At 47.7% G+C, this 13906-nt stretch overlaps 1 protein-coding gene across 5 annotated transcripts in view; it reads right to left on the bottom strand.

Annotated features, from left to right (window-relative positions):
- Positions 1-13906, bottom strand: part of PLCL1 (phospholipase C like 1 (inactive)) — a 480679-nt gene that overhangs the window by 154967 nt on the left and 311806 nt on the right. Inside the window, exon 6 of one of the 5 annotated variants that reach the window (XM_063933037.1) lies at positions 8695-8788. The exons of the other annotated variants lie outside the window; for them this stretch is intronic. Coding sequence (XP_063789107.1) covers positions 8777-8788 — 12 coding nt within the window. The 3' untranslated portion in view covers positions 8695-8776. Of the gene's footprint in view, positions 1-8694; positions 8789-13906 lie in introns of those variants that run through there. 5 annotated transcript variants of the gene reach the window in all.

The raw sequence follows: 13906 nt of genomic DNA, 5'->3' as shown, positions 1-13906 counted from the left end.
AAGGGGGAAGCTCTACAACCTTTCATTACCTGGCACTCTCTTGGCGTCCGCAGTCTGCGCAACCTGCTTAACTCCTCCCGCGCCCCGCTGTCTTTCGTGGAGGCGCGAGAGAAATACGGCTTACTTCCTCACCACGAGTTTGCCTACTTCCAAGCAATACACTATCTTAAAACTGTACTATCTAAACTGACAGGGATCGACTTTCTTAACTCTCTAGACACACTAACCCAGTCGGCCTACTACTCTATATCAACCATTTACTCACGTATCCGTCTTGAACTTCTCCCAGACACAGACCTTCCGGAGCTGTCCCAGTGGTCCTCCCACATCCCAACGGTCACCCCTGAATCCCTCCTAAATCATTTTCAGTTGACCTTGAAACTTATTCCTGCAAGCTCTTACCAAGAAATGGCCTATAAAATGCTCCATAGGGCATACATTTCACCTAAACGCCGATCACTGATGGGCATCTCAGAAGATAGTAAATGCACCAAATGCCTAATGGAAGGGGCCGACCTCTTCCATTGCTTCTGGGAGTGCGCCCTGGTGTCACAGTTTTGGCATGAGATACATCACTATGGAACTACGTCCTTAGGCATATCCTTTAGCTGCACCACCTCCTGGGCACTGTTCGGATGTTTGACTGATCAACCGGACATCCCCAGGACTAACAAAAAGCTGCTTATGATACTATCAGCAGCTGGCAGGAAGGCAATCCTGCAACAGTGGATTCACAACATACCTCCTAATATTTCGATGGTGACCTCTAGACTATTTTTTCTATTCACCATGGACTGGCTGGAGACCTCTATCCATAAGGAGAGGCTCACCCCTGCTTTGTTCCAATGTTGGAACCCTTACATTTTGACACTCCCCCTACATACTAAACAAGCCATAGATAAATGCTTTCAATCCACCTCATGGTACCTCCTCCACACTATAGACCATCCTAACCCCCTAAACATCTGACTTATCCTTTCTCTTCTTCTCTGGACCCTTCTCCACTTCCTTCTATATTCAATCGTATACCGGGCTGCTTGGAAATATAGACCCCCGATATGGGAAGATTGTGCTGTGGATGGATCGACGACCCGTGTCCCATAGTAGGCATTACATGTTGGTTTATTTTCTTATGTTTTAGGTATTTTATACAAGTCTAGGGATTTTTTTTTTTTTTTTTCTTGGTTACCCTGTTTTTACTAGTGGAGAATCAATGATCGATACATCTTGTTCCATCTATAATATACTCCGCTTTGGTAATTAAAACACACTATAAATTCCCTGATATCACTAGTTCTATATATGTTACCTTTTATTGGAAGGGTATAAAAGTTATTATTATAAGAGGAAAAATTTGAAAATATGTTTGGATCTCTACCTGGGATTATATGGGACTGAATAATATGTGACCCCTTGTCTCCTGCTAGGAGGTTTCTGTATGATGTATTTTATGTTATACATTGTTAACTATATACTACATTTCATGTCTCGAAATACTGCTTACTTATCCTGTACGATGCGAGATTGCAATAAAAATAGTTTGAAAAAAAAAAAAAAATGAATCTCGGCCGGATCTGTGTGATCCGTGCTGGGGTTCTTTTTTTTTTTTTTTTTTTTAATTAAACACTGTAAAATCAATAAAAAAATTGCGTGGGGTCCCCCCTCCTAAGCATAACCAGCCTCGGGCTCTTTGAGCCGATCCTGGTTGCAGAAATATGGGGAAAAAAATGACAGGGGTTCCCCCATATTTAAGCAACCAGCATCGGGCTCTGCGCCTGGTCCTGGTTCCAAAAATACGGGGGACAAAAAGAGTAGGGGTCCCCCGTATTTTTAAAACCAGCACCGGGCTCCACTAGCTGGACAGATAATGCCACAGCCGGGGGTCACTTTTATATAGTGCCCTATGGCCGTGGCATCAAAAATCCAACTAGTCACCCCTGGCTGGGGTACCCTGGGGGAGTGGGGACCCCTTCAATCAAGGGGTCCCCCCCCCCCCCCCAGCCTCCCAAGGGCCAGGGGTGAAGCCCGAGGCTGTCCCCCCCCCATCCAATGGGCTGCGGATGGGGGGGCTGATAGCCTTTGTTGTAAATGAAAAGATATTGTTTTTAGTAGCAGTACTACAAGGCCCAGCAAGCCTCCCCCGCATGCTGGTACTTGGAGAACCACAAGTACCAGCATGCGGCGGAAAAACGGGCCCGCTGGTACCTGTAGTACTACTACTAAAAAAATACCCAAAAAAAGACAAGACACACACACCTTGAAAGTAAAGATTTATTACATACATGCACACAAACATACATACATACTTACCTTATGTTCACACGCAGGTCGGTCCTCTTCTCCAGTAGAATCCAAGGGGTACCTGTTGAATAAATTACACTCACCAGCTCCAGGGTCCCAGGCTCCTCGTCGCATCCATGTGTAATCCACGTACTTGAATAAAATAACAAAACGGATACCCGAGCCACGAACTGAAAGGGGCCCCATGTTTTCACATGGGACTCCTTTCCCCGAATGCCAGAAACCCACTCTGACTTCTGTCTAAGTGGGTTTCTTCAGCCAATCAGGGAGCGCCACGTTGTAGCACTCTCCTGATCGGCTGTGTGCTCCTGTACTGAGTGACAGGCGGCACACGGCAGTGTTACAATGTAGCGCCTATGCGCTCCATTGTAACCAATGCTGGGAACTTTCTGCTCAGCGGTGACGTCACTTTAGGTCAACCGCAGGGCAGAAAGTTCCCACCATTGGTTACAATGGAGCGCATAGGCGCTACATTGTAACACTGCCGTGTGCCGCCTGTCACTCAGTACAGGAGCACACAGCCGATCAGGAGAGTGCTACAACGTGGCGCTCCCTGATTGGCTGAAGAAACCCACTTAGAAAGAAGTCAGAGTGGGTTTCTGGCATTCGGGGAAAGGAGTCCCATGTGAAAACATGGGGCCCCTTTCAGTTCGTGGAGCTGGTGAGTGTAATTTATTCAACAGGTACCCCTTGGATTCTACTGGAGAAGAGGACCGACCTGCGTGTGAACATAAGGTAAGTATGTATGTATGTTTGTGTGCATGTATGTAATAAATCTTTACTTTCAAGGTGTGTGTGTCTTGTCTTTTTTTGGGTATTTTTTTAGTAGTAGTACTACAGGTACCAGCGGGCCCGTTTTTCCGCCGCATGCTGGTACTTGTGGTTCTCCAAGTACCAGCATGCGGGGGAGGCTTGCTGGGCCTTGTAGTACTGCTACTAAAAACAATATATTTTCATTTACAACAAAGGCTATCAGCCCCCCCATCCGCAGCCCATTGGATGGGGGGGGGAAAGCCTCGGGCTTCACCCCTGGCCCTTGGGTGGCTGGGGGGGGGGACCCCTTGATTGAAGAGGTCCCCACTCCCCCAGGGTACTCCGGCCAGGGGTGACTAGTTGGATTTTTGATGCCACGGCCGCAGGGCACTATATAAAAGTGACCCCCGGCTGTGGCATTATCTGTCCAGCTAGTGGAGCCCGGTGCTGGTTTTAAAAATACGGGGGACCCCTACTCTTTTTGTCCCCCGTATTTTTGGAACCAGGACCAGGCGCAGAGCCCGATGCTGGTTGCTTAAATATGGGGGAACCCCTGTCAATTTTTTTCCCATATTTCTGCAACCAGGATCGGCTCAAAGAGCCCGAGGCTGGTTATGCTTAGGAGGGGGGACCCCACGCAATTTTTTTTTTTTTAAATAATCACTTTCCCACCCCTTCCCACTGATATACATGCATGGATCTCATGGATCCGTGCATGCCTATCCAATCACGAATAAAAAAAGCAGGTCTGTTTTTTTTAAGCACTTTTTTACGAGTTGTAATTTTTCACGGCAGTGTTTTGCTTTTTTTTGCTTTGCACTTCTTAGTAAATGACCGAGATTCATACTTAAACAGCCGCGTTTTGACCGATGGTGTATTCATTCGTGATTTTTTTCCTAGGACTTCCAAATATTACGAATGGCCTCATCACTGCCGTGATTTGAGTTTAGTAAATTACCGAGATGACACTTTGATGAAAAAACGGCATCTCGGTCAAAATCGGGACCTTAGTAAATTTACCCCACTGTCTGATCATAACCAGACAATGGGGTCTACTTACTAAGCGTTGGATGGAGATAATGTGGACGGAGATAAAGTGCCAGCCAAACAGCTCCTAACTGTCATATTTCATACCCAGTCTGTGACATGGCAGTCAGACGCTGATTGGCTGGGACTTCATCTCCGTCCACTTTACCTCTATCCAAGGCTTAGTAAATAGACCCCAACATCTATTAGTCACTTAACTGGCATGGTCAGATCACATGCTACTGCGACCCACTCTGTCCCCCGGTCTTTGACGAGGAGACTCGTTCTGCAGATGGGCATAATATAATATAAAAAAAAAAAAAAAAACTTTTTAAACTATGTTAATTACATAAAAAAAAAAAACAATGTTATGAACAGTTTTGAAGGGAAAAATAGTCAAGTGGTAATACAGTTTCCATTAATGCTACCACTATTTCTGTAGGAGGCAGGATGAGGGAGATTGAAGCTCTTTTAGAGTATTCCGCATTCCCCAATCCCTGGGCACTTACCCCCTGGTGCCATGACAACTGGCAACTGCCCTGAGCAGTAATGGTTTTACACTGTGACAAGTCTCAATCACTTCTATACCGTCCCTATGGCGTACTGTGACAGCATTAAGGAGATATGCGCTGGGAAGGCACATTATAGCAAGCAGGGTAAAAAGCTGGACCACAGGCGTAGTCTCTATTAAACCCTAACTACAAGAAAAATCTAATCTTCCCTAACCCTCTGTGAAAATACATTTTGTAATCTTTTTAATACATGTCTCCGGGTGTGAGGAACATGAACATGAACACAAACACACAAACACACACACACACACACACACACACACACACACACACACACACACACACACAAACACACACACACAAACACACAAACAAACACACACACACAAACAAACACAAACACACACACACACACACAAACACACACACACACACAAACACACACACACACACACACAAACACAAACACACACACACACACACACACACACACTCTGCCTTCTCTGTGAGCTCCAGGCGGCCATACGAGGGTACAGGTTATATAGGTTTTGTATTTTATTTCCTAAAATCAGATTTATCCGGCTGAACTCAACAGCAGACAAACACATCAGGTAAAGAGATTGCAGTTTCCTATTTTACAAAGAGGCTTAAGCACTGATTGGATTACAGACCTAGGAGACGGTTCCAGAAACAATGAATACATGGAAGTCGTGCAGCAATAGAGATCTGATTGACACTGAGGAACTGTGTGGAACGGGGTTACGTTAGTGAGCCTGGCCATGTTGCTGGGCCATAGTATCCTACATGCTACTGACCACAGTGATTTACTCACCCCAAAAAAATGTTTATGTGCTAGGGCAGAGGTTCTCAAACTCGGTCCTCGGGGGCCCACACAGTGCATGTTTTGCAGGTAACCCAGCAGGTGCACAGGTGTATTAATTACTCACTGACACATTTTAAAAGGTCCACAGGTGGAGCTAATTATTTCACTTGCGATTCTGTGAGGAGACCTGCAAAACATGCACTGTGTGTGCCCCCGAGGACCGAGTTTGAGAACCTCTGTGCTAGGGCTTAGAACAAAAATATTAATAAATTCATTGCTTTGATTTAAAGCGAAAAAGGAGATTTTCCTTAGTGTTAGCTTCAGCCATTTCTGAGTAGTCCGTGGGCCGGAAAATACCGCACTTCCTGAGCTGCCACCTGCTCCGGCGGTGAGGAAAGTCAGGAAACAAAGACCTTTGTCAGTAACAATGCTGTGACACCAATAGGCCCTACACACTGGCCGATAATACTCAAAGATATGAACGATCTCGAAGAAACTTCACTCCCCCGTCACTGCCCCCCCCCCCCCCCCCCGCCGTCGGGTCGTCCGTATCCGCCGTCGGGCAGCTCGGTGGCGGATCGCTCAATGTGTAGGGCCCTTTTGCTTTGAGTCTGCAGCACGGCGCGATGGCTGTGCAACCCGGTCACTTCACAATTCGGCCAGAGGCGAGGGTCCCGCCTCTCAATGAGATCCTATGATAGGTCACTTGGGCCCTGATCATTTCCACCATCGCTGTGGCCTTGCTGCGCCGTCAGATGTCACACAAAGGGGCAAATGTATTAAACCTTCTAAAGAATGGAGTGGAACAGTAGAGAAGTTGCCCATAGCAATCAATTGATGTCTAGCTAGCATTTATCAAGTACATTTTAAACAAATGATAGTTGGAAATTATTTGGTTGCTATGGGCAACTTCTCTACTCTTTAGAAGGTTTGATACATTTCCCCCAAAGGCTGATGGCAGCCATTTTTTTTTTTTTTACCTAGCCAATAACAACCCAATATTTTTGGATCAGTTCCTGATTTGGGCATTGCAGTGATTTTTTGGGGCCACATACGCTGCAATATGACAGCATTCAGACTCTTTCATTACCACAATGCGCTTCCATCTTCAGGCACCACAACTCTGACAGTGCATTACTTAACCCAGGTATGGGGAACCTTTGGCCCTCCATCTGTTGCTGAACTACATATACCAGCATGCCTTGCAACAGTTTTGCAATTTGGCTGTGCTAAAACTGTTGCAGGGCATGCTGGGATGTGTAGTTCAACAACAGCTGGAGGGCCAAAGGTTCCCCATCCCTGACTTAACCCAACCGGCCTTATCCCCTTACCGTCAAAATGTCTGAGTGTTGTCTGGAAACATGAAAGGACCAGTTCCCTGGTCTTAGTTTCCCTAGTGTGTAACTCTGCTTGTAGGAGCAAACTGTGCCAGTCACCATATTAAACTGAGGGGAAGGAATCTCTAGCTTGGTTCGGCCCTAAAAATTGCCCTCTTCGGAATATGTAGCGGATGGGGGAGGGGCACTAGAATTAAAATGTCTCCCCTCAGTTTATGGTCCTGTTTCATCCCACCCGTTAATCTACAATAATTTCAACGCTGCCGCCTTTGTATTACCCACTGCCACTTAGGCTGGGTACACACAAGAGCGGTGTTACCCAGCCGACATATGGGAACCTGGGTACATATTGAGCAAAGGTAATGAAGGACGGAATGCTCACTGTTCCGTACTTCTTTAGCATGCATGTTGTCGCTAGCGATATCGTCAGGTTTGATGTGCAGCACATATCGGCCATACACATCAATGTAAGCGATGTCAGTCCGATCCATCAGATCGGACATATCGCTCAGTGTGTACCCAGCTTTATTCACAACTGGTCTACAATATTCCACCGATATTGGTGCATACTTCATCTGTGCATTTGCAGAAAAATTAGTTGGGTGGCTGGCCCCTACACAGCTACTGAGCACTGATAACTTTCACATATAAGTATCAATGCGCGGCTGGTCCAGGGACGTAGTGAGGGCTCAGCGACCGAAGCTGGTGCTACAGGCGGCAGCCACTATGTTGGGCGCGGCTGCAGTTCCCCCGCCGCCACTCATATCTCCCAGACTCCTCCTCTTTGCCTCCTTATTCTGGCTGCCATGACTCCACGATCCGCCTCTGAGCTGGTCTACTGTACTAAACAAGCACTGAAAAATGTAATTTAAGCTCCCAGGTCTTCTATAAATTTTAAAGATTGCAAAATGACATTATGTACTATTGTATATGTCTGTACTCTTACCATGGTTAATTAAGTAAAAAATTGACAGTTAAAAATATCGTCGCTACATAAATAAAATATAATCGCTGTTACTGGCAACTCTTATAGTAGTGGTATAACATTGTGCTGATATTTTGTACCGCTATCTAATTAATCATTTAAATCAATAACAAAAAGGTCATTTTTGCAATTTACTGTAAAATTGACCAACATCTCAGTATCCAGGTTGCAACGAGGCAACACGTCAGAAATTACTGTCTGCTGATTTACTTACATGGAAAAAAGAAACATATATTTGATATGCAATTATATTCTTCACACTTCTGTATAATATACTGTATTATTGCAGACTGGGGGTGTAATTCAATTAGCTCCAATTTCGGAACTACTGAATTCTCCCTTCTGACTATTCGATTGCTGGCCGTTTTTGCCCGTTTTTAAAGCATTTACGGCAATGTCTTCTCACTTTTTTTTTTTTTAAAGTGAAAAGGCATTGGCCAAAAATGTCTCAAAACCTGCAAAAAATGCGTCGTAAAACACGTGTTTTCTGCACCTGCGACATTTTTCGCCTAGGTGAAAAACATCCCTACAATTGAATAGGGCAAATCCCCATTCGCCCTATAAATAGCAAAAAGTGCATTTTTTTTGCCTAGGCGAAAAAAAATGGCACTAATTGAATACCCCTGGCTCCCTAACATAAACAAGTGCATTCCAGGTAACAGAGCAAGAAAATAGCTACATTATACAGCTACAGTGTTTCTGCCAGCTTTGATGTCGATGGGAGATTGTTCGGTCTACTATACTTCCAAAAAATATCAGCAACCATTGTAATATAAACACTGTCTTATGTAGATAACTATAGCAGGGAGTATCGGCACTCAATAAAACAGGTAAGTACCTCGGTGATCCAGTCCAATCACCGGGGCTCCGTTAATCAACAATTCCAAACAGTGGGACGGCACTCGTCGGTTTTTATAATAAGTGTATTATTTACAACACAAAAATGATTTCCATTTCCAGTGATCGTGTGCGGAATCTTGGCGTTGTCCTGGATGGTGGCTTCACACTTAAACATCAGATATCAGCCACAATCAAATCCTCATTCTTTCACCTGAGGAACATAGCCAGAATCAAGCACTTAATTTCCTCAGATGATATGCCAAAAGTCATACATGCATTTGTATCATCTCGATTAGACCACTGTAATGCCCTCTACCTTGGTCTACCAGCAAAAGAATTGCAACGCTTACAGCTGGTGCAAAACACAGATGCCAGGCTGTTAACCAACCAGCCCCGTTCTAGCCACATAACACCCATCCTCTACTCCCTTCACTGGCTGCCTGTAAGATGGCGAATCATCTTCAAGATTGGCTTACTGCTGCCTCCCCTGCAGTGCACATGGTTTTGCCCAACTGCTAACAAAATTCCTGCTGCGATCAACTTGGAATTAGCCCCAATATACAGTCATTACATTGTATTATTGTACCCCTTTATTATTATTATTAGTTTTAAGGTTGTCTTATATATAATTTGTGTATAATTGCAAATAAATTTGTAAAATGTGTGTCAGCTGAAAGACTCTTGTTTAATTAGGACCAATTTACAAGGGCTTTGAATAGCTCATATAAATAGATAGAGGTGCGGCCAGCTAGAAATCTGTGTGACTATGACAACAGCTCCTCCAATTACGGACCGCGGTTGCCCCCACGTGGGGTGTGGTTCATCAAATCGACAATATCTAGGTCGACAATGTTTAGGTCGACCACTATAGGTCGACAGTCACTAGGTCGACAGGGATGGGAGGTCGACAGGGTTTCTAGGTCGACATGTGCTAGGTCGACAGGTCAAAAGGTCGACATGAGGTTTTTTGGGGGGGGTTTGGTGTCGTTTACATCGTAGAGTGACTGGGAACCCCAATTAGTGCACCGTGTCCCCATGCATGGCTCGCTTCGCTCGCCATGCTTCGGGCACAGATTACCGTTCCAATCGTAGTCCACGTGGATCGTTAAGTAGGAAACAGTTCAAAAAAAGAAAAAATGTGAAAAACTCATGGTGACCTTTTGACCTAGCACAAGTCGACCTAGAAACCCTGTCGACCTTCCATCCCTGTCGACCTAATGACTGTCGACCTGTAGTGGTTGACCTAAACATTGTCGACCTAGACAGTGTCGATCTTCAGACCGGATCCCCCCCACGTGACCGGGCTCAGAAGAGGTCATGTGACTTGCGCGATAACATCGCGCATGTCAACAGGAGGCTTGGAGCGCAACCAGGAAGCGGGATCCTGCTCCTGGAGCGCAAAACGGACTATTAAGTCCGTTTAGAGAGCAACACATTGTTCCACTGAACACCAATGTACCTCAAAGAAAGGATCAATAATAAGTAATAGCTAATAGGGTCCTTAATTAAATGAAATAAAGTTTTAAAGAAGTTTTAAATTAATTTAAGTTAGAGACTAAACAGGAAGTGATGTAACCCATTAAGGGACTTAAATAGAGAGCCATGGTGCCTATCATTCATTTCACATTTGGATCCCAGAGAACACTAACATGTAGGATTGCTGCTGAGAAGCCTAACCTCTACCCTCATTTAATTTATAGACTCTCTAATATATTTACTAGAATAATTAATATACTGCTCCCTAAATAGGTAAAAATGTGAATATTGACAGCAGCTAAGAGCTTTTTATTCATTAAGTATCCTTGGATCTGATTTAAACCAATAGTAAGTATCCAATTTATTATTTTTGGTTTATTTAATTTTTAGTCTCAGTCCCATTAAAACAAATTAAGATAAATTATATATATTTTTTTTGTTGTTGCAGGAACCTTCACAAATAAAAAATCCAGCTAATTCAGGTCATAGGAACCTCTACAAATATTAAATCCAGCTAAAGGTCATTCGACTGTGGAATTCAATTAAGATTTCTCTAAATATATATATTTTTAGTAAGTATTTATTGGTTATAAGGGTTGTTTATACAATCTTACAAGTTCATAAATTAAATTAAACGTTTCTTTTTAATTAGGTAAAATAACCTGCCTTTGCTTAAAGAAAGAGAATTTTTTCAATTATTCCTGTCATCATAACATGAAAACTCTTTTGTCTAAGAATTAGTAAGTATACGATATTACTAAGATACTGATTAGATAGAACATTATGGAGTCTTTCAACAGATACCCATCATTCAAGTAACAATTAATGTTGTTATTTCTGGTAAAATAATGTAATCGTTTTCTAAAAATTTTTTTCAATTTGATAATTATGAATCATCATTTGAACTACATGGATTTATTAAATATGCTGTGTACAAGATATTCAAATTACCAAATATATTGTGTATTAAGATACCTTTTCTCCTTTCTTACACCCAAAGACACCCCTAAAGAAGTCGCCATAGACGAAACGCGCTGGGTGAAATAAAATATTTTATTTTATTATCATTGTATTAACAAAAACTGAACAAACTTCAACTTTTTAAAGCAGTTGACATTTTTGTCAGAAAGGATTATAAAAATGTATTTTGAATATGTTATTTTGCATTTTAATAAAAAATGTTTTTAACATTTGGGTGTATGCGTTTATAAGGTACTAACAGAGCATCTTCAGTTCATATACATAAATTTATTGGAATGTCCATTAAATAAGAGCGCTCCTCAAAGATATTTTATCCATCCCTCCCCCACCTGCGGCACCCCCGCACCCACCTGCAGCAACCCCACACCCGCCCCTCCCCCACCTGTGGCACCCCCGCACCTGCCCCTCCCCAACTCATGGCAGCCCCGCACCCGCCCCTCCCCAACCGCGGTAACCCCGGACCTGCCCCTCACCCACAGCTCCCGTGGATATCCTCCCCATCTGCGGCATCCCCGCACCAGCCACTCCCCCAACCACAGCACCTCCAGCCCCCTCCCCCACCTGCAGCACCCCCGCACCTGCCCCTCCCCCACCCGTCGCACCACCACACCCGGCCCTCCCCAACCGCAGTAATCCTGCACCTGCGCCTCACCCACCCACAGCGCCCACGGACCCCCGCCCCTATCCGTGGCATCCCCCGCAGCTGCCCCTCTTTTATCCATGGCACCCCCCAGCCGCCCCACACACCCCAACCGTGGCACCCTCGCACCCACCCCCACCCCTCTTGCTGCACCCCCGCGCCTGCCCCTCCCCCACCTGCCGCACCACCACACCCGACCCTTCTCAACCACGGTAACCCAGCAACCGCACCTCACCCAACCACAGTGCCCGCGGACCCCCTCCCCCATCCGCGGCATCCCCGCACCCGCCACTCTACCAACCACAGCACCTGTGGCCCCCTCCCCCATCGGACCCTCCCCCACCCGCATCATCTACAGACACCCTCCCCCATCCACGGACCTCCCACACCTGCCCCTCCCCCTCCCGCAGCACCTCCGGACCCCCTCCCTCATCCACGACTCCCCCGCAGCCACCCCTCCCCCACCTGCAGCATCTACATACCCCATCCGCGCCATCCCGCACCCACACCACCCCCATCTGCAGCACTTCTGGAACCCATCACCCAACCTCACCCCACCTACAACCCCCTGTCCCCCAAACGCACCCCCCCTACATCGCCCCTCCCCCACGCACAGCACCTCCAGACACTCTCTCCTTTATCCACGGGCCCTGCACCCGCCCCTCCCCCACCAGCATTTACAGACCCCATCCAAAACCTCCGCCCCTCCACCCGCAGCACCCCCCCAGCCACCGCACACCCCCAACTGCGGCTCTCCCAACCACAGCACCTCCAGCCCCCTCCCCCACCCGCATCATCTACAGACACCCTCCCCCATCCGTGGACCTCCCACACCTGCCCCTCCCCCACCCGCAGCACCTCTGGACCACCACCCGCAGCACCTACGGACCCCCTCCCTCATCCACGACTCCCCCGCAGCCACCCCTCCCCAACCTGCAGCATCTACATACCCCATCCGCGCCATCCCACACCCACACCTCCCCCATCTGCAGTACTTCTGGAACCCATCACCCAACCTCACACCACCTACAACCCCCCCCTACATCGCCCCTCTCCCATGCACAGCACCTCCAGACCCTCTCTCCTTCATCCACGGGCCCCCGCACCTGCCCCTCCCCCACCAGCATCTACAGATACCATCCAAACCCCCGCCTCTCCACCTGCAGCACCCCCCAGCCACCCCACACCCCAACTGCGGCACCCCACCCGCAACCGCCCCTCCCCCACCCGTGGCACCCCCGCACCTGCCCCTCTCCCACCCGCCGCACCACCACTACCGACCCTCCCCAACCGCAGTACCTGCTCCTCATCCACCCTCAGCACCCACGGACCCCCTCCCCCATCTGCGGCATCCCTGCACTTGCCCCTCCCCTGGCCACGGCGCATCCAGACACCCTACCCCACCCGCAACACCCCCGCAGCCACCACTCCCCTAAACACAGCACTTCCGGCCCGCTCCCCCCATTGGACCCTCCCCCACCCGCATAATTTACAGACACCCTCCCCCATCTGCAGACCTTCCACATCTGCACCTCCCCCACCCGCATAACCTCTGGACCCCATCCACGGCTCCCCCGCAGCCACCCATCCCCCACCTGCAGCATCTACATACCCCATCCGCACAATCCCGCTCCCACATCTCCCCCACCCGCAGCACTTCTGGAACCCATTACCCAACCTCACCCCCCCAACATCGCCTCTCCCCCACGCACAGCACCTCCAGACCCCCTCCTTCATATACGGCCCCCCTTCCCCACCAGCAGCATCTACAGACCCCAACCGCACCTCCCCCACCTGCAGCACCTCTAGACCCCCATCCGCACATCCTCCGCACCTGACCCTCCCCCACCCACAGCACCTCTGCACCCCCTCCACCATCCGTGCCCCCCGCACCCACCCCTCCCCCACCTGCAACACTTCTGGACCCCCTACTGCACCCACCCCTCCACCACACGTAGCACATTAGACAACATCCGCAGCCGCTACCAGTGATTCCCTGAATCAGTGGGTGATCAGCGGCAGGTAGAGGCACCTCCACCTCACTGCACTCACCCCCTTTCCAAACCCCCCACACACACACACACACACACACACACACACACACACTGAACGTCTGTGAGTATAGGTGCTACCAATGGCCCTCATTCCGAGTTGTTCGCTCGTTATTTTTCTTCGCATCGCAGCGATTTTCCGCAAACTGCGCATGCGCAATGTTCGCACCGCGCCTGCGCC

Source organism: Pseudophryne corroboree, chromosome 7 (assembly GCF_028390025.1).
Source record: "Pseudophryne corroboree isolate aPseCor3 chromosome 7, aPseCor3.hap2, whole genome shotgun sequence".
Taxonomy (NCBI): domain Eukaryota; kingdom Metazoa; phylum Chordata; class Amphibia; order Anura; family Myobatrachidae; genus Pseudophryne; species Pseudophryne corroboree.
Note: the sequence above shows the minus strand (reverse complement) of the source record. Positions and strands in the feature narration are given on the sequence as shown.